We start from the raw sequence: 25,536 nt of genomic DNA, 5'->3' as shown, positions 1-25,536 counted from the left end.
AAACATGCAGTCATCAGCCAGCCGTTGCCCAACTGAGCTTCGCAATTTTTTGTGCCGTTAACAAGGCAGGCTTCCGCTTAACGCTAAGAACATTAATTTCCAGGTCCGATTCTTTGTTTCGTCGCTAGAGGGGGTGGGGCGTCTTTCCCACCCTGGGCATCTTACCCCACTCTCCCCTACCCCCAAATCCAGTTTTCTCATCCAATTTAGGCCACTTAATTTTCGTCGCAGCCCTGATGCCATGAATTTTCTTTTTTATTTCGGAAAGAAATATAATAAAAAAAAAAATGGTGGGCCACCTGACCCAACTGGTGGATCCAGGCCGGCCGGGTGACATTTGAGGTAAATATCCCCCGCAGCGTCCGAAATCGACGAAAATTTCCGGCTTTTCGACTTTCGAGAATGAAACAAAATGCCCTTATTAGAAAAAAAAATGTATTAAACGGCACAGCAGTGCGTAAGGAATCTATACTCTGTTCCGTTTCAAGCTTGCAGCCGAGGTCGGCCCCCGCCGAAATTAGTTGGTAGCACTGCTGCTCCACGGCGTACATTTCCTACCAGCCCATAGGGTTTACATGTTAAATGGTCTGTTTTCGGCGAGCGATATCTCGGTCAACCTTTGAAGGAATCAATGGTTCTTAGTCTCAAATGATAGATCGATCAATTTTCTTTCGACAATTTCTCTACCATTTTTCACGAAACCCAGCCGATCTTCTACGGCGTACAGGGTAAAGATTTCTCTGCACGCCAGCACCCGCGATCCGGCTCTCCGATCGTCGGCGCGCGGTCCTCTGTAGCGCAGTCGGTAGCGTATCGGGCTACGGATCCGAGGGTCGCGAGTTCGAATCCTGGGAGTGCCGCGTGATTTCGGCTAGAATTGAATGATGCAGATTCTTGAATGTTTGCATAATCAATTATTAATAGCTAATTGAATGTATCTGCCCACTAATCGGCCCCTAAAACCTGTTATTTAAGAAATTTAATAAATGAATGTCACGTGCGCGTCACGACTGCCAACCATAAGCGCTACCATATTCTAGTTTGAACTAAGTTTTTGCTAGTCCCGACCACATATAGTAGGTTTTCTAGTAGTTATACTAGAAATTCCTACCAAAGTTCGTCCTACCCTTCACTCAATATATCCTGGCCGAAGTACCCTGCTGAAAGCAGTGCGTGATTTCTGTATATACAGCTCTAACATTTTACGACGCAAATTCTTGAGCGGAGGAGCGATCTGCCCAAGGCTATAGAACTCCAGGTAAGGACACCAGCCGTTTGACTTTGAACGCCGCCGGCCGGCCGATGACGTCATTGGAGGCAAGCCGGCTCGGCGGACACATAAGGCGAATGCATAACGGAGGGGCGTTGGAACGCTGGGGGAGCGGGGTGATATTTTAATGTGGTTGCATGCCACCATTGTTATGTTGATTGATCTACAGACTGCATTCTTTTAAACCTCGATGCATCCTAGGCCTGGATGGTGCGTGCGTGCATTCGTAGAACGATCACCCCGTCCGACGTCCGCGGTCGAAGCTGTCTATGTATCTCAGTTGGTGACATACCAGGGAAATAAGCTAAAATTAGAGCGCTCTATTTATTGCTCCTGCACCATGTTGAAGAGATACCCCTAAAAGCGTGATCTTTTATCGGCCCTTACGCAGCAAGGCAGTAATTCTCAGACCGGTGGATGGTATCAATAGAAAGAGAATGCGTCAAAGATTAACATGAATTAATTAAAATAACATTAAAATGTTAATTAAGCGTGGAAATTAGTCCCAAACATAAGCTAATTATTGCTCCTACCTCGGCGACGGCGCTCCCCGCAGTCGGCGGAGAAGCTAAAATAAAAGCCACCATCCTCCTCCGTAAGTCAATTTTAGAGCGGCCGAGTGGGCCGATGCGGGGCCACCAAACTGAGGTGAGACGTGGCTAGTAATTGCAAACCGCCATAGAAATCAATATCTTAAGACGTACAATATGGGATGATTACTCTGAAGCTGGAGTGAAAGCATGAGTAGATTGCAAGAAACGAAATGCATAGATTGGTTGAATTATGTACAATAGGCACAGCTCAGATGAAGCCATTTCTATGATGTTGACATATGACATAACCCTTCCTCTCCTCACCTATGACCTAAGTGCATTGGCAGTTACCGGCATAGTTTTTGAGCACGAGTGTAATTCGCCATCGGACCGCAATACATGTTGCTAGGCTGCTGCAATTACAACGAGCATACGAATACTGCCTTCATTTGTAGACGTTTGTTTTTTAGGCGGTCTTTGACGTGCAAGGGGGCATACCTGTCGACAACTTGAGTTTCTCCGAATTTCAAAAACTCCCAGAATTTCAATTCCTTATGCACTGTTGTAGGTACAGCTATGTTCACAAGTTTTCGTTTCTTCCTGTTCTAAAAAGGATGATATTTGTCGATTTCGTGCGTCGCTGATAGGAGGGTGCGTTTAATAATTAGGCCCAACGCTTTCTGCATCCGCGAGTACCTTCAAAAGGGAACAACAGTTTCCATTTATTACACTATGGGACATGTGACAAAATGACCACTGGAACACGCATGAAACGGAGCTCATATTCCTAAAAATGTCTACAATCACTTCTTTTCTGACACTATTAGCAAATACCATCTCAAGTTAGGTGGTTGACAGACAGTCAATGGAGATCTGGGGAGACTGAGTGATGCCAATTCACCACTTAACTGATAATGAGGGCCGAGGGAAGAGAAACATGCAACATGCACAACTGACAACTAGACAAGTGACAAAACACTACCACTATTGCGCAGTGCACAACAAATTACAGCAGCCAGCCCAAAAATGCTTTTGGTGGCTAATTGCAAAACAAGTCACTAATAAATGTCTTAGTTGCAGCTGAACACTGCACAATAATCACACTGTTCACACATTGAGTGAGATGCCACAGGTGGTTTGAATCACACTTTGGTTCAACTGCAAATCTGAAGTGTTGTCATGAGGTTCATGCCTCCATGATCACAGCACTTTGGTTGTGGTTGGCATAACACTTGTAGTCTGCAGAGTTCCACATGAACGGCAGACACCTCATCTGGTGGTCTTCATGTTGCTCAACTTCTTCAGGAGGCAAATGTCGACCACCCAGCGGAAGCATGGTCCTGCAGAAAAGAAAGGTAATGCATAAGGTACAAACATTATCTGCTGAAACAGCTCCTTCTGTTGGCTGTTATTAAACTTTTAACATAGGTAACATAACAACATGTATTCCATGTATATTACATTTGTTGAAGTAAAATACTGCCGGCTATTTCAAAACCAGAAAATGAAATTATATTGTGGCATAATTCACCTGCTCAGCTATCAGTATCAAATAATAATTAATTTAATATTTGGCATATTCTATATAACACATTCATAGTATATTCTACTTCACGTCACAAGGACTCACAATCTTTCTGTTGGGTGTTTGATTGACGCATTAACTAAGTTTGTCTTAGGTTTTATTATTGCAAAAAATTCATATTGCATTATTGTATCAAAATACTGCCAGCAATAACAAAACAAGAACATGAAATGCCAATGAGCAAGCCGCCTTTCCTTAAAAGTTAAAATGGATTACTTTGAAAGGAATTTTAGTTTCTTTTAAGGAAAAGGAGAAATGATTATCAGGTAATTATCAGAAAACCACTCAACCAGCAAGTGGCTGGGTGGTTTCACAGCAAACATCAAGCCAAAACATATGCTTACATCTATCTAACAATTGAGCCATTTGACTACTGCAAGGATATGTGAGCAAAATAAGAATCCAATTATCCAATGTTGACTTCCTTGCAAAGTTTATGCCTTATTTTATGAAAATGTGTCACTAGAATATGATACTAATCATCGAATATTATTTAATTTACGATTTATTTCGATCGGAATGCACATGGAGTCCCGCGCCATTTTCGTCGACGATGAATATGATCGTGTTTCATGAAGAGATAAGGGGTTTCAATGGTCTTTCAAAGCAATAATTTGATGCAAAAATTTGTAGGAAATAATATGAAGCTGGTTCAAATGGCCATCAACCATTTAAAACACCGAAAATACTCACAACTCCGTCCCGACGACCACGCAGCACCGCGCACGCCACACTACTGGCACAATGCCAAAACTGCTGTCACAGCGTAAATGTTTTTTTTTTTCTCGATTGCAATTGTGGAATTATTTATTAAACAGAAGATGATCTTTCCGAAAAACCGACTGATTTCATACACAGATGCATGGAAAATAAAAAAATCCCGGTAAGTTTATTTGTATTGTTTTGTCGATTTTGACATGCTCCTAGTTTGCAGCCATATTTCGATATGTTCTACAGGGAGTTCAGAATTATTTCAGGACCAATCTTTTCCTCATTCATTTTCCCGTCGATCATGAAATTTTTAGAGCGGAACAATTGGTTTCCAGGCGGTCCGAGCGGTTTTTGTGAGAATGGTGCAAAAATCGGCCTCATTTTTAGAGCCTCGACACCAGCTCAACACAGGACCCTATGGGAGACGGTGAAGTAGCGGGAGCAATAAATAGAGTGCTCTAATTTTAGCTTATTTCCCTGGTGTGTCACCGACTGATCTAAACACACTAAGACGGGTGCAATAACGGCGACATGATCCCGCCTCTGGCGAATCTAGAGGGGTCGTAAGGACCCAGGCCGAATCTGACCGTCTATTTTTAGGGAAACGGGGTGGGTAAATTGACAACCGATGGTTTAACCCGCGCCCGGCTGGGGGTCCTGGATTTCCACGCCCTGCTGGGGGGGGGGGGGGTGTTTGAACACCCCCCTTGTAACTCGGCTCCTGGGCCACGTAGCGATACGCGGAAGGCGGCGGTCGAAAGAGCGTCAAAAATAATGACGAAATCACTTCAGTCAATTTTTTGGTCAGGTCAAAGGTCAGATCACCAGAGGTCATTGAAGGCAAAATTTCGCCGATTTCCAGGTCGAATGTCGAAAATTTCCAAGAAGCCAACGCATAACTCGGGAACCAATAGAGCTACAGCGCCGCGGAAAAGCGCATTCGATAGCCCTATTAACGCCCTTTCTGAGTGATCATCTCAGATTTGACCTAACGTCAATGGTTTTGCCTGCAGGGGGCAAAAACCGCAAAAATAGCCGATTTTTGTCGAAAACAGTTTTTTCTGCAATAACTTTTGACCCAAGCCTTGTACGAGATTACTTTTACCGGCATCGTGTTCCTCTCGTCAAGACGCATCGAATGAACTATAACTTGACCTTGAAAGGTCAACTTGACAACTAGACCTCAGGTCAAGGTCATGACCTGACCGGAAAGGGTCATGTTGCATATCAGTCGATCCGTATCGTCGAGCTGAACACATCTAAGGCGTTTTCATCGCTCTACCATGCCTCTACCAAAAGTTATTTGCGAAAAACTGTTAGATACCATTCGTGATCTAAGATGACCTCAGGGCATAATCAAGGGTCACGGACACCATTTTCATGTTCAGTGTGTCTAAACCACTTGTAATTCGGTGTTTGGGAGTGTTTATGATGTCTTGCATCCAAAAGAGGCGCATTTCAATTTTCTCCCATTGACTTATAATGGCGAGGTCGCAAAATTGACCTGACCTTAGGTCATCGATATCAAAATTCTGAGATATACATTTTGTACATGCTATTGCCCTTAGCAATCGCTGAAAGTTCAAAGCGATCGGTCACTCGGTGTAGCTATGACAGACATTGAAAGTTTTTATGAGGTGAGGTCACTTCAAGTGACCTGGTGACCTGACCTTGAGGGTGTGGGTTCAGCGGTGTGCACGTGGTGGGGCCGCGAGCGGCGCCGAGCAGGAGGCAAGTGCTTTAGACTCAGTTGTTCGCTTGCAAAACTGAGTGAAAAGAATCAGAGCCGGCAGTTCATTGAACTTTGACAACGACCACCGACGCCGGGCGCCGCTCGCCAAGGGGATTCACCAATAAATAAAATAAATTTGTTTTTATAATATCTCAGCCGTTTCTGGACCGATTTAGCTGAAACTTGGACTGTCGGTACCGGACGATGCTTTACCATGTGTGGGGTGCTGTTCCACGTGCGCATGTGCAAGTAAATAATTCTACATCTCAAGAACGGCTGGGCCAATATCGCTTAAATTTGGTACACAGAGGTATTTAGAAGGCTGGACGGCACAAGGGCACCTGAAGTCTCACTTTGCACGTGCGCACGTGCAGCGGGACCAGTTTTATATCTCAAGAACGGCTGGGTCGATTGCTCTCAAATTTGGTACACCACTTCGGTCGCATATGGGTGGAGTATGGGTATAGGGTAGGGTAGAGGTAGAAGTAGGAGTAGGAGTAAAAGCAGGGTAGGAGAAGGGTAGGGGTACGGTAGGATAGGGGCAGGAGTAGGAGTAGAGATATGGTAGGGTAGAGGTAGAGGTAGAGGTAGGGTAGGAGAAGGAGAAGGAGTAGGAGTAGGAGTAGAGGTAGGATAGGGGTAGGTGTAAGGTATGGTAGAAGTAGGAGTAGGGGTAGGGGTAGAAGTTGGGTTAGGGTAGGAGTAGTGGTAGGGTAGGGGTAGGGGTAGGGTAGGGTAGGAGTGGGAGTAGAGGTAAGGGTATGGTAGGGGTAGAGTAGGGTAGGGTAGGGGTAGGGGTATGGTAGAGTAGGGTAGGGTAAGGGTAGGGATGAGTTCAAGAAGAGCCTAACATGCAAAAGGCTTAAATACCCCGCATCTATCACCATCATACCTTTAAGTTCAATTAAACACAACTACCCGAACCTCCCAAATAAAGCATCAAAATACAGGACATTTATTCAAACTAATGCATCTGTAAAACATATTAAATCAAAACATACAGTTATCGCGTAAACTGTACCTCAAGTCAATAACATAAATCCTAACTAATCCGCCGCCGCCGCCGACGCCGTGTGCGACGTAGTCACTTTGTAGCGCTTATTGCGGTGGCGTCCGTTGACCTACGGCCGTGAAATTTTCAGGATATGTGGGCCACCTTTACACGTAGCTCCTATTAAATTCTGGACGTGATGCGACCGGGAATGCGCCCTTGGCGCGCGCGAACGTGCGCCATAGAGTTGGCATTGTAAACGGGAAAAACGCAATATTGCTCGGAAACGGTAAGGGTTACGGGGCTGAAATTTTCGCGACAAGTGGGACGCGTAAACTCATTTGACGTATTAAATTTTCGAGGGGGTGGGTTCAGCGGTGTGCACGTGGTGCGGCCGCGATCGGCGCCGAGCAGAAGGCACGTGCTTAAGGCTCCGTTGTTCGCTTGCAAAACTGAGTGAAAAACATCAGAGCCGGCAGGTCATTGAACTTTCACAACGAAGGCCGACACAAGGCACCGCTCGCCAAGGGGATTCACCAGTAAATAAAATAAATTTATTCTGGCAATATCTCAGCCGTTACTGGGCCGATTGCGCTGAAACTTGGACTGTCGGTACTGGACGATGCTTTACCATGTGTGGGGTGCTGTTGCACGTGCGCACGTGCAAATAAATAATCCTACATCTCAGGATCGGCTGGGCCAATTTCGCTCAAAGAGCAAAGAGCTCAAAGTGTGTACCAGCTCTGGTACACACTTAGAGGTATTTAGAAGGGTGGACGGCACAAGTGCATTGAAATGTCACTTTGCACGTGCGCACGTGCAGCAGGGCCAGTTTTATATCTCAAGAACGGCTGGGTCGATTGCTTTCAAATTTGGCACACCACTCTGGTCGCGTATGGTTGGAGTATGGGTAGTGTAGGGTAGGGTAGGATAGGGTAGGGTAGGGGGTAGGGGTAGGGGTAGGGGTAGTAGAAGTATGGTAGGGGTAGGGGTAGTAGTAGAGGTATGGTAGGGGTAGGGGTAGAGCTAGAGTAGGGTAGGAGTAGGAGTAGAAGTAGGGTAGGAGTAGGTGTAGGGTATGGTTGGAGTACGAGTAGGATTAGAGGTAGGGTAGGAGTAGGGGTAGTGGTAGGGGTAGAGGCAGGGTAGGGTAGGAGTAGGAGAAGAGATAGCGTAGGGGTAGGGGTAGAGGGAGGGGTAGGGGTAGGGGTAGAGGTAGGGGCAGGGGTAGGGGTAGGGTATGGTTGGAGTACGAGTAGGATTAGAGGTAGGGTAGGAGTAGGGGTAGTGGTAGGGGTAGAGGCAGGGGTAGGGTAGGAGCAGGAGAAGAGGTAGGGTAGGGGTAGGGTAGGGGTAGGGTAGGGTAGGGTATCCCCAGCATCTATCAGCATTATACCTTACAGTTCAATTAAAAACCACTACGCAAACCTCCTAAATATGGCATTAAAATACAGCTCATTCATTCAAAGTTATGCATCTGTAAAATACATTAAATCAAAACATACATTTATCACGTAAACCCATGGGCGTAGGAACGGCTGGAACATTGTGGGTGCATGAGTGCAGAAATCCAGCCATGGCCGGTGAAGCGGGGGGGGGGGGGGTTAGGGAGCGACACCCGAGGGAAGGCTCGTTACGAGCTTTGAGGGGGGTGTATGTAGTACATCATGTCGAAAAGGTACCGACCGATAAGTGCATTTGGAAGCATTAATTCCCTCGCATGTGTAGGGGGTTCGGATGAGCCCCCCCCCCCCCCCATGGCTTTTCGCAAATAACTCGCGCAAAAAGCGGCCGATCGCGACGAAACTTTAAGTACCCTCGATTTGATCAGTTTTACACCTACTCTGAAAATTTCATGACCCAGACCCAAAAGACCTTTGACCTGTGACCTGATTCTCGGGACCATATTCGGCCGGAACCGCGATTTGGCGTATGTCAGCTCACATTATCTGCGCGTTTCCAGTCTTTTTGTGATTGTAGACGTCCAAACATGTGAAATGATGTTCGTCCCATGCATGACGGTGGGTGTGAAGGTCACCTGAAGGTCAGGTCAGGTCATTAACCTTTGAAGGCCTCGGTTCAATTTTTCGAGTATTACATGTGTCTAGGGTAGTTTTTCGGGCTGATTTCGAATTTAGCATCAATTTGAACGTTTACGAAGTAGTTTTAGTGCCTTCGTAGCATGCTACGACGCCGTCAGTGGTAGTTGACACCTGCTATGGATAGCCGGTAGGACGCCTAATGGTTGACCTGACCTGACCCGATCTGGCCTAAATGCATGAAGAAATCATCTGTGATCAAAACTAACATGATATTCGTGATCAGTACCCCGAAAACCCCGATAACAGCTTCACTTTACGCAGTTCTAGGCAGGTCCCGATTTTCCCGACTTTTGGAACATTGACCTGACCTGGAAGGTCAACCAATGACCTAGGACCTTAAAATTGGGTATCATCGGCTTCCTCTCGTCACGGGCAACACCCTCGTTTTTTCCGCGAAGCTCTAGCTCTATACCCCCCCCCCCCCCCTCCCTCCCCCTACACATTAAAAGCTGGAAAACGCCGCACACATTCGAGGGTTAATATTGTCAATATTGACTACCGCAAAAAGTAAAAGCGGCCAACTTAGCCATTTTCGAAGATATCGGGCTAAAAATTTTGACATTGGGTCATCGGCTCGGTATGTGTTCAATCACATGCTCCATTTCCTTTTTTCAGCACAAATGTAAGTTTTGAAGACCATCACTAAAGCAAATGCTTGTAAAGATGGATAGTGGGCAACATATCCTGAATTAGCCGTGCTGCATGGAAAGTAGTGTTGATGAGAAAAGGGGTTTTTGGTTCAGATTATTGTGGGTGCAGAATACATTGTCTGCACCCACTGGAGAAATATTGTGGGTGCAGCTGCACCCTTGCACCCATGGTTCCTACGCTTATGCGTAAACCTGTACCTCTAGTCAATCTATCTATATTATAAATCCTAAAAAGTACCCCGCCGCCCACGCCGTGTACTTTGTAGCGCTTATTGCGGCGGCGTCCGTTGACCTACGGCCGTGAAATTTGCGGAGATGTGGGCCGTCTTTACACGTAGGTCGTATTAACTTTTATAACACACACAAACATTGGCAAGTGTGGCCAAACACGCTCCCACCTCCCACCCGGGAGAAAATCAAAGTTATAAATTGCTATGAATTTTCTCACCGAGTTAAATGCGATCTTGACCACTAACAGGCATCATACTCAAGTCGACACAAATAGACCAGCGACTCGCAGCAGGCACCCTAGCCACAGATATGTGAGCGGTAAGGCGACCAGCGCGGCGCGTCCCTGACCCGGTCAAACGCGTCTCTAGCGAGTGTGAAGCCATAGAGATATACGGTGCCGCTGAGACTGGGTGTGATGCGGCGCAGTCTACCTTCAGGCCAGAAGGATATACTGTGCCGCTGCACCTGGGTGTGATGCGGCGCAGTCTACCTTCAGGCCAGAAGGATATACTGTGCCGCTGCACCTGGGTGTGAGACGGCGCAGTCTACCTTCAGGCCAGAAGGATATACTGTGCCGCTGCACCTGGGTGTGAGACGGCGCAGTCTACCTTCCGGCCAGAAGGATATACTGTGCCGCTGCACCTGGGTGTGAGACGGCGCAGTCTACCATTGAGGCCAGAAGGATATACTGTGCCGCTGCACCTGGGTGTGAGACGGCGCAGTCTACCTTCAGGCCAGAAGGATATACTGTGCCGCTGCACCTGGGTGTGAGACGGCGCAGTCTACCTTCCGGCCAGAAGGATATACTGTGCCGCTGTACCTGGGTGTGAGACGGCGCAGTCTACCTTCCGGCCAGAAGGATATACTGTGCCGCTGCACCTGGGTGTGAGACGGCGCAGTCTACCTTCAGGTCAGAAGGATATACTGTGCCGCTGCACCTGGGTGTGAGACGGCGCAGTCTACCTTCAGGCCAGAGTGATATACTGTGCCGCTGCACCTGGGTGTGAGGCGGCGCACTCTACCGTTGAGGCCAGAAGGATATACTGTGCCGCTGCACCTGGGTGTGAGACGGCGCAGTCTACCTTCCGGCCAGAAGGATATACTGTGCCGCTGCACCTGGGTGTGAGACGGCGCAGTCTACCTTCAGGCCAGAAGGATATACTGTGCCGCTGCACCTGGGTGTGAGGCGGCGCAGTCTACCTTCAGGCCAGAAGGATATACTGTGCCGCTGCACCTGGGTGTGAGGCGGCGCAGTCTACCTTCATGCCAGAGTGATATACTGTGCCGCTGCACCTGGGTGTGGGACGGCGCAGTCTACCGTTGAGGCCAGAGGGATATACTGTGCCGCTGCACCTGGGTGTGAGACGGCGCAGTCTACCGTTGAGGCCAGAAGGATATACTGTGCCGCTGCACCTGGGTGTGAGACGGCGCAGTCTACCTTCAGGCCAGAAGGATATACTGTGCCGCTGCACGTGGGTGTGAGACGGCGCAGTCTACCGTTGATGCCAGGGGGATATACTGTGCCGCTGCACCTGGGTGTGAGACGGCGCAGTCTACCTTCCGGCCAGAAGGATATACTGTGCCGCTGCACCTGGGTGTGAGACGGCGCAGTCTACCGTTGAGGCCAGAGGGATATACTGTGCCGCTGCACCTGGGTGTGAGACGGCGCAGTCTACCGTTGAGGCCAGAAGGATATACTGTGCCGCTGCACCTGGGTGTGAGACGGCGCAGTCTACCTTCAGGCCAGAAGGATATACTGTGCCGCTGCACGTGGGTGTGAGACGGCGCAGTCTACCGTTGAGGCCAGAGGGATATACTGTGCCGCTGCACCTGGGTGTGAGACGGCGCAGTCTACCGTTGAGGCCAGAAGGATATACTGTGCCGCTGCACCTGGGTGTGAGACGGCGCAGTCTACCTTCAGGCCAGAAGGATATACTGTGCCGCTGCACGTGGGTGTGAGACGGCGCAGTCTACCGTTGATGCCAGAAGGATATACTGTGCCGCTGCACCTGGGTGTGAGGCGGCGCAGTCTACCGTTGAGGCCAGAAGGATATACTGTGCCGCTGCACCTGGGTGTGAGACGGCGCAGTCTACCTTCAGGCCAGAAGGATATACTGTGCCGCTGCACGTGGGTGTGAGACGGCGCAGTCTACCGTTGAGGCCAGAAGGATATACTGTGCCGCTGCACCTGGGTGTGAGACGGCGCAGTCTACCTTCAGGCCAGAAGGATATACTGTGCCGCTGCACCTGGGTGTGAGGCGGCGCAGTCTACCGTTGAGGCCAGAAGGATATACTGTGCCGCTGCACCTGGGTGTGAGACGGCGCAGTCTACCTTCAGGCCAGAAGGATATACTGTGCCGCTGCACGTGGGTGTGAGACGGCGCAGTCTACCGTTGAGGCCAGAAGGATATACTGTGCCGCTGCACCTGGGTGTGAGACGGCGCAGTCTACCGTTGAGGCCAGAAGGATATACTGTGCCGCTGCACGTGGGTGTGAGACGGCGCAGTCTACCGTTGAGGCCAGAAGGATATACTGTGCCGCTGCACCTGGGTGTGAGACGGCGCAGTCTACCTTCAGGCCAGAAGGATATACTGTGCCGCTGCACGTGGGTGTGAGACGGCGCAGTCTACCGTTGAGGCCAGAAGGATATACTGTGCCGCTGCACCTGGGTGTGAGACGGCGCAGTCTACCGTTGAGGCCAGAAGGATATACTGTGCCGCTGCACGTGGGTGTGAGACGGCGCAGTCTACCGTTGAGGCCAGAAGGATATACTGTGCCGCTGCACCTGGGTGTGAGACGGCGCAGTCTACCTTCAGGCCAGAAGGATATACTGTGCCGCTGCACGTGGGTGTGAGACGGCGCAGTCTACCGTTGATGCCAGAAGGATATACTGTGCCGCTGCACCTGGGTGTGAGGCGGCGCAGTCTACCGTTGAGGCCAGAAGGATATACTGTGCCGCTGCACCTGGGTGTGAGACGGCGCAGTCTACCTTCAGGCCAGAAGGATATACTGTGCCGCTGCACGTGGGTGTGAGACGGCGCAGTCTACCGTTGAGGCCAGAAGGATATACTGTGCCGCTGCACCTGGGTGTGAGACGGCGCAGTCTACCTTCAGGCCAGAAGGATATACTGTGCCGCTGCACCTGGGTGTGATGCGGCGCAGTCTACCTTCAGGCCAGAAGGATATACTGTGCCGCTGCACCTGGGTGTGAGGCGGCGCAGTCTACCGTTGAGGCCAGAAGGATATACTGTGCCGCTGCACGTGGGTGTGAGACGGCGCAGTCTACCTTCAGGCCAGAAGGATATACTGTGCCGCTGCACGTGGGTGTGAGACGGCGCAGTCTACCGTTGAGGCCAGAAGGATATACTGTGCCGCTGCACCTGGGTGTGAGACGGCGCAGTCTACCGTTGAGGCCAGAAGGATATACTGTGCCGCTGCACGTGGGTGTGAGACGGCGCAGTCTACCGTTGATGCCAGGGGGATATACTGTGCCGCTGCACCTGGGTGTGAGACGGCGCAGTCAACCGTTCCAGTCAAACGCTGGGCCGTCGGGGGCGAACATCACTTTGTAGTCGACTTTACTCAAGCAACTAAGACAGGCACGATAAATCAGTTCAGAAGGTCAATTGGAAACAATTTAGATAGGCATGACAGGTCACTTTGGAAGGCTATTTAGAAAAATTACATATGTACAGGCAGCCTGCCTCCTTCCACAGAATTGCCACCTGTTCTCAGCTGGCAAGCAGCCGATAAATTTTGCGAAACAGTGCAACTAGCCAGGCCCCAATCGGAGTGGAGTGGTAATACAGCATTATTTTAAAGTCACCCACAGAAACAGCTAGCCCGGTCCGACGGTCGGTGGCAGCAGCGCTGTCCGGTGGCACTCACCTGCACTCTCCTCCAGCACGTTAGGCGAGATGTCCTCGAAGGCAGCCGCTCCGAGCGGCAGGTACGCTTTCGGCTCCAGCATACTCAGGTACTCGGCGACAAGCGCAGCGCTATGCACGTAGCACATACCGGCCTCGGCCAACTGGCCGCGCTGAAACACGCCGCACAAAGGTCACAACAGCACCGCACGGCGCCCAATCAGAACGCCGCGCTATCTTATACGGGAGTCTGGGGCGAGGCGCCCCAGAAAGTTGACCATGTGTGACAGCTCTCAAACCTCCGGGTACCAGCCCTCCCCTCCCACCTCCGTGTGACAGCCCTCCCCATCCCACCTCCGTGTGACAGCCCTCCCCCTCCCACCTCCGTGTAGCAGCCCTCCCCTCCCACCTCCGTGTAGCAGCCCTCCCCTCCCACCTCCGTGTAGCAGCCCTCCCCCTCCCACCTCCGTGTAACAGCCCTCCCCCTCCCACCTCCGTGTAACAGCCCTCCCCCTCCCACCTCCGTGTGACAGCCCTCCCCCTCCCACCTCCGTGTAACAGCCCTCCACTCCCACCTCCGTGTAACAGCCCTTCCCCTCCCACCTCCGTGTAACAGCCCTCCCCTCCCACCTCTGGGTGACAGCCCTTCCCCTCCCACCTCCGTGTGACAGCCCTTCCCCTCCCACCTCTGTGTAACAGCCCTCCCCCTTCCACCTCCGTGTGACAGCCCTCCCCCTCCCACCTCCGTGTAACAGCCCTCCCCCTCCCACCTCCGTGTAACAGCCCTCCCCCTCCCACCTCTGTGTAACAGCCCTCCCCCTCCCACCTCCGTGTAACAGCACTCCCCCTTCCACCTCTGGGTGACAGCTGTGTAGAAGGAAATCATGCCTCCCACTCCCGATGGAGGCCCCAAATGTCTGACCCCATTTTTGTCTCTGTCTGGGTGTCTGGGGCGCATAGCGACACGGGACCGCCGGCTCGCTGGCCGGCTGCCCGTCCGGTCACGTGCTTGCGTCCCGACACCCACCATAAAACCATGTCTTTCGTAAATACACTCTCTCACTTCTCCTCTACTGACTGTACCGCCAACACTACCAGCGGACCACGGCTCCGACGAGGGCGGCCAAAATGGCCGGCCCACAATTGGTGCCAGCGGTGGTGGTTGGTTGTCCGTGAAGGACTTTTGGCTTCAGGTGAGTTCTCTTTTAAATTAATTCTATTTGCTATTTGTTTGATATTATATGTTTGAGATTTGAGATTTGATATTTAGTTCCATTCGTTTTTCTCCGTGCTTTTTTCATTATTTAACATACTAACCATGGAAGATGCTACCAGGAATTTTAGTATTGAGTACAATGCCCAGATGAACGATATTTTAAGGCGAATTGCCCATTTAGAATTAGCTGTAGCAGAGGAGCTTATTGCTCAACAAAATCAAAATCAATCAAAATCTCAGAGACGAGGACGTGATCGTCAATCTCGTCAGCAAAAATACAGTTATCGACCTGTTCGCTCAAAATCACTTCACTCTTCGCATCATTGTTGTCAAGAAAGGAGTCATTGTTGTTCAAATTCTTATCACCATGAATTTTCGAGCTGTCACCGGAACATTTCACCGCGTCGGAACTTTCGTTCTCAGAGCCCAAACGGGTTCCGCTCACTGCACTTGGAGGTGAGTGCGTGAGCGTTGCTTCAGATGACAGGGACCGTTCAGCACATCACCTGGTTTTACGTGACGTCAAAATTTCGGGTCAAACTTGTTCAGCTCTTTATGATAGTGGGAGTAGTGTCTCTTTAGTTTCAGAAAAATGTCTGCAAAAATATGGTTTAAAAGTAGCTTACGAACCTCCCAGTGTCTTTATTCTTGATATTACTGGAAATCCTATTGACGTTGTAGGTGAAGTCAATCTGAACATTAGCATTTCATGGTCATGGTAGCATTCATGGTTCAACACAAATTGTTCATTTCAGCAAAAAGTTTGCCATTCAAATGCGATATCATTCTCGGAATCGATTTTATCATTGCTCACAAATTGCTTTACAATCCATCGAGTCGTTCAGTGAACTTTCTAAAACTAATTATTTCTCCCAATGATAGTCGAAAGACGCTCAAAACGTCTGAGTCCCAAAAGACGTAAAAGAGTACGTTTTCTTTTATCAACAAAGGACAATGAAAAATGTGTCGATCAAATCGTTTATCCTGATAAAACGGTAGACATGTTCACAACTGCAGAAAAACATGCATTAACCCGGCAGTTGCTGGGGTATTTCGCCACCCACCGTTTGCTGGGGGGGGGGGGGGCGTTAAACGCCCCCAGCCGATAACTCGAGAACCAATAGGCGCAGCGAAACACACGAGGCGGCAAACGAAAGAACGCGACGAGACGCTTCAAATGAGTACTTTAAAGTTGAATTTTGAGGTCACAGGTCGGGTCAAGGTCAGGTCAAACACCTGAAATCGGGCTTTCAGTAGCATTGACTTCAGGACTTCGCAATGGGCGCCTCTCGTCATAAACTCTGTCAAAACGGTGCACAATCCATCATATAAGGCCTACAAGAGTGTCAGCTCCATGTAGGGGTCAGTCAAGCAGAGGTCAGGGTCAAGGCCAGGTCAACCGGGTAGGCACATATCCCCAAAAATCAAAACTGATATTCGCAGCCTGTGACACATGTTTTATGGGTAATTTGGGGCGTAGAACACGATGGTGACATTCATTTTATCATATGTGTACGTGTTTGGCTCAAAAAGTTTAATTTAAGAAATTCATGTATAATGGTCGTGAAGTGGTCACGAGAAATTGCCAAGATTCAGTTCAAGATTTTGGAAAATGCGGAACGATAATCAATAATCGAAGATAGCCATTTGATTGTTCATGGTATTGGCAGTCTAATGGCGTTTACGGCATGTCTGTATGTCTATTCTGTGATTTTATATGATTTTTTGAACATATGCCGTTTTTGGTCGAAAACTCAGAAATCATGACGTCATTAAAACCTCGATATCTCAAAAATTTTCCGACCGATTTTTTTAAAACTTTGTCACAATAAACTTCAATTACTTCCCTACAGGGACCCCAAAATTTGCGCGCCATTTTTATGCTATGGCCCGGCGAAAAAGCCAAAGGGGGGGGCCTTTAACGCCCCCCCCCCCCCAGCAACTCGCGGGTTAACTGTTGATGACAAAAAATCATATCCATTGTTCGTGAAACAAACAGTAGAAATTTCTGGTTACAGCAAAAACCTTGTACGCGTTAAATTACCACGTTTTCTACAACCAAATGATGTTCCATACCTAATTCAACGCATTGTGATCGAAGCGAGACATTCAGGTTGCCCGTTCTATCAATTTCTTAGAAAATTCAGGCACGCTAGTGTACGCGTGATTAATGCTTCAAGTAACCCAATCATTTTGAGAAAAAATCAGAGAATCCCACAAGCCCATCCGACCAAAAAGTACCCCTTCAGTCAGGTCACAGACCGACCCCATCCCATCAGACAGGACGCTGACCTTGCTCAGTACCATGGGTCAGTCAGTACCAACTGTCAAACAGCGCCGTCTGTTCCAAATTCCGCCAGCGTCTCGCCAGCACAAAAAAAAAAACGGTCGCTGGGCCGGACTTAGCTGCGTCAGACAACGGACGCATGACAGACACAAACAAACCGACGACCTCTATTCCGAGGACGTCAGGGCACAGGTCTGTCAGTGACATTGATTTGAAACACAACCCAGTACACTTTCGTTTTAAACTTCGTGAACTCTTAGACAAACATAGACATGTCTTCGGAAACGATATTTCTGACATGCAACAGACAGATGTTTACAAAAATCACAATGGATTCACAGACCACACTCCGGCTGATCAAGTATCAACGAACAAGTCTCCCATTTGCTCATCGGGAGATAACTAAGGAAGATATAAAACGCATGGTAACATCCAAAGTTATCAAACCATTAGTTTCACCATATAACTCTCCAATCATTCTTATAAAGAAATCAAATGGTCAATATCGCCTCGTATCAGATTTGCGACTTCTCAACTCCAACATCAAGGATGACAAGTTTTCTCGTTCATTTACATCACAGGTCAAAGATCAACTTTCTGATTGTGAAGTTTTCTCCCAGGGGCCCGGGAACGATTTTCAAGTTGGGGGGGGGGGGGGGCGAGCCTAAAATACCTGACATGATGCATCTGAAGCAGTGGCGTAGCTAGGGGTCTAAGGGGACACGTAACCCCCCCCCCCCCATCGGGTTCAAAGGGACCCTCGGGTCCGAGAGGCATTGCGGCGCCATTTGACCGCTGAGGGTTAACGATGGCCATTTTTCGACTCGGAAGGGCCCCATTGGGCTCGTTAGAGCACCTCATGGGCCCTAGATAACCACACTAAGATTTCCATAAGGGCCCCACGCTGGCTTCTGAGGGCCTCTTGCAGATTTTAAGGGCCCCTCAGTGGTCTCCAAAGGCCCGTTACTGGCCTCTGAGAGTTCTTACCGACCTATGAGGGGCCAGTTCCAGTGGCATTTCCCGCCTGTGATGGTCACACTTATTTTTCTGAGGGCCCCATAACGGCAACTGTGGGGGCCCTCATCGGTGCCTATGAGGGCCCACACCGGTGTCTCTGAGGGTTTCACACCCTCAACTCTGAGTGCCTACACCAGTGCCTATTAAAGCCCTATATCGGCGGCTCTGAGGACCCAACAGTCAACACCTGCGCATCTAAAGGCCACCCACTGGTGACTTTTGAGGGCCCCACACTGGTGAATCTGAGCCCTGGCGGCCCCACCGGCGTCTGACAGTACCATGCTGGTCTCTAAGGACTCCACAACACTTCTTCTGCCGGCCTAAGGGCCCCTTGCCGGTCACTGAGAACCCCCTGCCGGCTTGTAGAGGGTTCGCGTCAGCAGCTCTAAAGACCCCACATCCGTCTGCAACGGCTCCACACCAGCGTCTATGAAGGCCTACAGCAACGCCTATAAGGACCCTCACCGGCGCCTCTGAGAGAATCACACTAGCACCTCTGAGCGCCCACACCGGCACCTGCATGGCGGCCCCCCACACCAGTGCCTCTAAAGGCCCCTTGCCGGCGGCTCCGAGGGCCCTACGCCGGTGATTCTGAGGGTGCTACCGATAACCGAAGGCAACACACAAGCCCTCAGTGTCGCTGAGCTTTCTAATACCGGCCTTCCGAGGGCGCCACGTCGGTGCACTCATTGCCTCACACCCTTCCCTCACACCCGGAGCGGGTAAACTATGTTATACCTATAGCAACGATTTTACCACCGTTGTACGTTATGTATTTCTCAAAATTGACTCAAAATGGTCCAGTATAACATCTGGCCTGCCAAACTTATGGCCAAGGCCAGGCCTTAACCAAAGCGGGATGATAATAGCAGATGTTGTCAAATCGATACTGTACTGTATCAGCAGAAACCATTCAGATGGCTAGGAAAATGCCGTGTGTTGATGTTTAGATGTATAAAGGAAACAAGAAGGAAAGAAGTCCGGAAAAGGGAGGAAAGATCCTTCCACGCTGCCTCAATGTTGAGGGGGCGCCGCCCCCTCGACTCTCGAGTTGGAGGGGCAAGCGCCCCCACTGCCCCCCTGTTCCCGGGTCTATGTTTTCTCCACCTTGGATTTGCTTAGTTCATTCCACCAAATTTCTTTGAATGAATCTTCAAGTCATTCTACGGATTTTGCAAATGATGACGACAAATATCATATGAACGATAAACCAATGGGTCTTCGTTCAAGTTCCTCCGTTCTCAACAGAGGGTTGCAAATTGCACTCAGTAGTCTACAAGGCAAAGATGCATTTTTATATGTTGACAATATTCTTATCGGTAGCAAAACATACCTACGACGAGCATTTAGAAAAACTCGACGATACATGTTCTCGTTTAGAAGAAATTCATCTTGTGATCAACCCCAAAAAGTGTGAATTTATGAAATCTCAGGTAAAGTATCTGGGTTTCATACTTGACAAACATGGAATTCGTCCAGATGCATCCAAATTACAAGCGGTACAAGATTTTCCTATACCAGTGGGGGAAACTGTGGTCAAATCTTCCAGTTTTGGAAGCCCTTCATTTTTGGAAGGACCTTCCATAAATGGGTATGCATTTTCCAAAAATGGAAGGCTTCCAAAATTGGAAGGCCTAATCTCAGTGTTCCCAACTGTGATTCCCATCCTTTGATTTAAGTTACGGCCTTTTTAAATGTGTAACATTAATAGCTGATTTTGCCATTTAGAATCATTGATATAAGGAGAAGCAGCAGTGCTAGTGTTGGTAATACAGGCATGCTATGTCAGCGTACATAGTGATATAATAGCATGGTGCCCTGGTGCACTGCTCTCTTCTTCTACTTCTAGAGGACACATAGAAATTCAGAAGAGAAAACAACTGGTCAATAACCAACCAGGAGGAACACAGCTATAGTCCTGACAAAAAATGGTTTAAATTAAATTTACTATCCCTCATATAAATTTAAGATTCATGCTCCTTCGATAGAAAGTAAGACGAAAAACAGTGCACCAACGCCTATTTAATTCGTCCCATATTCCGGGGAAACATTGAAAAATGACGACACCTCCACCCAAATGTTTTGCAAAAGCCTTAAAAACTTGAAATCAGCCACGCAATATGCTAATAAATGCAGAAAACAGCAACAAATACATGTTTTACTCGCCACTACCCTCCCGGAACCCCCGCACTCCGTCCCGACAATTCCGCACTATAAACAAAGCCGGCGATATGAAACTAGCATGGCCCATCACTAAAGTACTTTTAGGGATATTTACTTTTCGTTTTTGATGCTTTATGCTTACAAAATGTTTGATAAAGTACTATAAAACCATTGTATGTCGGTAACTTTTTGTCAATTTTCCACGACTCATTACTTTGAAAAATTGCAAAAATTACATCCACGCTAGGATTAAGACATCCACGCTAGATTATGTACACTTCACTATGGCGAATTGAAAGCGACCAGGGGCGATAGTCGCCAGGGATGCGGAGCCGGAGCCGGAGTCGGAGCCGGAGCCGCCGGAGCCGGCATATTTTGCCCGGAGCCGGAGCCGGAGCCGGAGCCGTGAAACAATATAGCCCGGAGCCGGAGCCGGAGCCGGAGCCGCCAAAAAAGGGGGCGACTCCGGCTCCTTTTTATTTTTTGAAGAGGAAAAAAAATAATTGACCTAGTTCGGTTTGACAGTACAAGGCAGTAAAACATATGGTACTTACGTCATGGGCCATCAAGTGAATGAAAAAATCCGAATATCCCCAGTATCCCACAGTACGCAAACAACTTCCTGTTTGCTCTTCCCTCCCCCCCCCCCCCCACGTCTACTGCATCCCCAGAACATGAGGACCAGCCATCAGGTGACGGCCATTGTTTTCAAACCAGTGCAGTGGACTGCGACTCCCAGCATCGTCTCATCCCACACCCCCCCCCCCCCACCCCTCACCCCCCAATGCAGCCGAGACGGGTGTCAGCTTACGATGGTTCACTGAACTCCGATTCGCGGCGACTGCGTTTCCAATGCCATCGCTTCCTAGCCCTTTGTTCTGCCAGTTCTCTCCGAGGTGCGTTTGCGCGGGGACGCGGTGAGCCGGTCATGGCAAAGAGTAACGCGTATAACCAATCCAATTTTCCTTCCACCCGTATTTAATTGATTCAGCGTAGGGGATGTACTGAGTCGGAGCCGGAGCCGCCGGAGCCGGAGCCGCCGGAGCCGGAGCCGCCGGAGCCGGACCATTTTACTCGGAGCCGGAGCCGGAGCCGGAGCCGCCATAACATTTCACCCGGAGCCGGAGCCGGAGCCGGAGCCGATTTTTTTCTCCGGAGCCGGAGCCGGAGCCGGAGCCGTCTGAAATTTCCACGGCTCCGCATCCCTGATAGTCGCATTTGTCTCATGTTGGCGGAAATCAGTAAGTTCCAACATATGCGCAACATTTTCTATATTTGGGTACGATGACGTCGTCATCGTACCCATTTTTGGAAGATGCGTACCCATCTATGGAAAATCCTTCCAATCAGGGATGCGGAGCCGGAGCCGGAGCCGGAGCCGGAGCCGGAGCCGGAGCCGGAGCCGTGAAACAATATAGCCCGGAGCCGGAGCCGGAGCCGGAGTCGTCAAAAAAGGGGACGACTCCGGCTCCTTTTCTTAAGAGGAAACATAAATAATATAAATGGGAAAGGCAATGGGAACGTGTTGTTTTTATATCAAAATTGGTTACACATGTGTTTCGGGAATAATCCCTTGATCACACCATATAAAAGTCGCTATATCCAAATACAATCGAGGTCGAAATTTGCATATAGCTACTTTTATATGGTGTGATCAAGGGATTATTCCCGAAACACATGTATAACCAATTTTAATATAAAAACAACACGTTCCCATTGCCTTTCCCATTTATATCAATACGTATATGTAATAATAATAAAAACATAGATAACAGTAGAACAGGAAACAATGATTTAATAATAATAATAATAATAATGTTTATAAGGCGTCACATATCAGCGACAAACATGCTTTCATACTCATACAGCTCAGGTATTCACAGTAAGCAAACGCAATAGCTTCCGCGACATCTCACATGTGGAGCTCAAAAGGCCTGCTAGGGAGTCTCTGAGACCATTTTCGGGTCGCGGTGCAGTGATGATGTCTGGATCGATATGTCCGGCAACAATATCCATTATCTCATTTAACCCGGTTCCACACATCTGGAATACAATTTGTGCGAAAGATCCGGGAAGTGCTGTGGAGTTACACCCGAGAACAGCGACAGAGAGTAGACCGCTGACCAGGCGATCCGAGCTATTCATCGCTGAATAGAATGTCTTCAGCGTCCGACTGCGTAAAACCTCGTGAACTTGAGGGACGTCAGCAGCCTCCAAAAGCAGCGTATGGTGGGCAAAACGTGGTAATCCCAGGGCAGCTTTCAGACACGAAGATTGCAATGCTTCTAGTCGAATGACATCAGTTGGGCTCAGAGGTGCTACATCGCAGCCAAATACAAGGGCTGGTACCACTACCGCTTTCCACAAGAAAATCTTGTCCTTTGGCGATAGACGTCTGGACAATATTCCAGTCGTGGAGAGGCCATAAAAGCGGCTCTTCCCCGTTTTATGCGCATTTCTGTGTGAGGTGTGCCAGAAAACTTGCAGTCTAGGATCACTCCAAGGTGCTCTGATCGATTCTTTTTTATTAGAATCTGGCCATCGAGGTGCAACGTAGGTAGTTCGGATAGGGTCATTTTACCGGAGCCGGATCATTTTACTCGGAGCCGGAGCCGGAGCCGGAGCCGCCATGACATTTCACCCAGAGCCGGAGCCGGAGCCGATTTTTATCTCCGGAGCCGGAGCCGGAGCCGGAGCCGTCTGAAATTTCCACGGCTCCGCATCCCTGCTTCCAATAATGGAAGGCTTCTAAAAATGGAAGATTTGACCACAGTTTCCCCGACTGATACCAGAAACAGCGAAAGATATTCGTATTTTTCTTCGGTTTGCGAACTATTATCGCAGACACATTCCAAAACTGGCTGAATTTTGGACTCATTAATTCATTTGACATTAATTCCTTTAATGACTGCAAGTTGTTGTATGATGTATGTTGTATGGGGCATTGTTTCATGTTTGGCATATTTTGATCCGACTCTTTTTCTTTCGCAGTCCTTGAGTTCTGTTACCCATCTGGGAGTGGCCACTATCTGACTCCCCGAGCATCGACCACGGAGAAACGCCGATACGCATCACGGTCTGAAAAAGCTGGCTGACCATAGTCATGATGGGACTGGATGCTCATCGCCAACCCATCTGACTGTCTCAGTCGCTCTGCATCTGGTCCACACATCTCGCACACTGCAACTGCGGACGCCATCACCGACTGCAACGGCTGCAACTACAACCAGCAGGTGGCCTAGGTCCAAAGCCAACGCCTGGCTGACCCACATGGCAGCCTGCCGTCGCTACTATCTTCATCTGCTCATCGTGCTTCGCTGTTCTCCGTCCGTTCGTCCGTCACTCTCGTCGCCCGTGCCAGCCGCCATTACCATGGCTGAGCACAACTCGTCGCCCGCCGTTGTCGATGAACAACAGGCTACCAGCACCCTCGCTAACAACACCAAGTTCTGGTATGCTGACGTCTTTTGGAATCTGCATGCTGTGCGGCGGCAGCCAACGCCCCGTGAACGGTAAAGGCCTTACCGTCACGGCGCACCATGGTCGCTGCCCCTTCACAACCAGCTCAGACGTCAGCACCCAAGAAACAGAGGTGTGGCTGGTCCCACGCATCAACAACGGCATAACATCGCGCTGACGATAACAGTGACGACTACAATGACGAAACAACCAAATCGGAGAGCAGTTACAACAGCAGCAGCGAGTAGCGGCGACATCAGCAGTCGTACCCGGCGTTCCATGCGCGGTGTCAAACGTGGATCTATGCAGTTAAGGATCGTGATTGCTTACAGGGTTGGGCAGATAAATTGGGACAAATTTTAACTTCCTCTAAAACGACTAGTTTTTTAGTGATAAAGATAATTTTTGAACATATGTAAATAAAGGCTAATGAATACTTTTCCATATTACGCAGGTTGCGTTGTAATTTTGAGCCGGCTGGTCACAGAACGTGGGCTTAAGCAAGCCACTATCAACTTAGTCCGCGCGCACATGCATGCCAATACTCTAATTATGCTCCATCAAATGGCTGAAAGTAGTGTGTATCGAACAGACGTAAACGTTGGAGGAAGAGATGATATTGACTCATCCTTACATACCTATTGCATTGACACCGGCCGCTCCCCCGGTTTTCCAGGGGGGCTAAAAGGCAAAATTCAGTTAAATCAGAGGATCCTCGCGAAAACAGTGGCGCGAGCTTACAACGAAGGTAGCCGCGCCATGAGAAAACTATATACCAGCACCTCAAACATGTACTCTTATGCATTGATGCATATCAACCTGTTAACATAGATGTTGAAGCAGCTTTGACGTTAAAAAGACTGTTTCCTCTTGAAGGGCTTGGAGAAGCGAGCAAGCACGTGCAGGTCTTTTTCGACGATGGTATCCCCATAACCGAACATATGAACAACCGCAAACACCATGTGTAACATCGCAACCAGCCCAGAAGGCGTGATCTTAGTTCCAAAAAGCATGCAGCAGACATCGGTGATGGCATTCCAATCGGTGACTTCTGACGGTCACGTGGGGCCCCCTCATTTTACGGAATCGGGAGGGGGCTCGCCATTACAGGCTACCCAACCATTATTCCGGCAGTTCGAATCAACAAGATGGTAGAAGGCAACATCCTGCATGGAGTGATGGTCTTCGAGGAGTCAGCTCCCCGGCATACAGTAAATTAAATACAAAATCTCCTGAAACGGAGGATCCCGCAAACTGTACCCAAGGGAAAATGCCCCCTTCCTCATCAATCCTAAGCCCACACAAGTTCTGGTTGCTGGGGCGTTTTTGCGGGTGAGTCTAATGAACGTACCCATGTGACCGCGGTGAGCCTCAGCAGTGCCAGTTGGCTACAATTACGAGCCATTTCAGACGGGAGATCTCGCCGCGCGTGCGGCTAGTCCAGGCACCGATAAGGACTGATGCAGGTGGACCACGGTGACCATATTTGGTGATAAATGTGTAAAATTGGTGTAACAATATGTGATCCAAATTTGAAATGCCTATGTTTACAAATTTCTAAGCTACGGCGTTTTGAATGCAAATATGTATTTTGTCCCAATTTATCTGCCCAACCCTGTTGGTCGCCTCCTTTTGTCGGCTTGTTGGGGGAAGAAAGATATATGGAGAAGGAAATCATGCCTCCCACTCCCGATGGAGGCCCCAAATGTCTGACCCCATTTTT

At 49.2% G+C, this 25,536-nt stretch overlaps 1 protein-coding gene and 1 long non-coding RNA gene across 4 annotated transcripts in view; one reads left to right on the top strand and one right to left on the bottom strand.

Moving 5' to 3' along the window:
* The window catches only part of LOC122383748 (dedicator of cytokinesis protein 7-like), a 649,924-nt gene that overhangs the window by 169,815 nt on the left and 454,573 nt on the right, over positions 1-25,536 (bottom strand). For all 3 annotated transcript variants that reach the window (XR_006256886.1, XR_006256885.1, XM_043370493.1), the window contains exon 31: positions 13,694-13,844. Coding sequence is in view for 1 of the 3 variants with exons in the window: in XM_043370493.1 (XP_043226428.1) it covers positions 13,694-13,844 (151 nt within the window). In the remaining 2 variants the exon portion in view is untranslated. The remainder of the gene's footprint in view (positions 1-13,693; positions 13,845-25,536) is intronic.
* LOC122383806 lies at positions 14,553-24,247 on the top strand. The gene is made up of 2 exons (XR_006256899.1): positions 14,553-14,864; positions 23,346-24,247. It is a non-coding gene; the product is annotated as an uncharacterized LOC122383806 (long non-coding RNA).

This window comes from Amphibalanus amphitrite, unplaced genomic scaffold (genome assembly GCF_019059575.1).
Source record: "Amphibalanus amphitrite isolate SeventyFive unplaced genomic scaffold, NRLGWU_Aamphi_draft 000013F_arrow, whole genome shotgun sequence".
Taxonomy (NCBI): Eukaryota; Metazoa; Arthropoda; class Thecostraca; order Balanomorpha; family Balanidae; genus Amphibalanus; species Amphibalanus amphitrite.
Note: the sequence above shows the minus strand (reverse complement) of the source record. Positions and strands in the feature narration are given on the sequence as shown.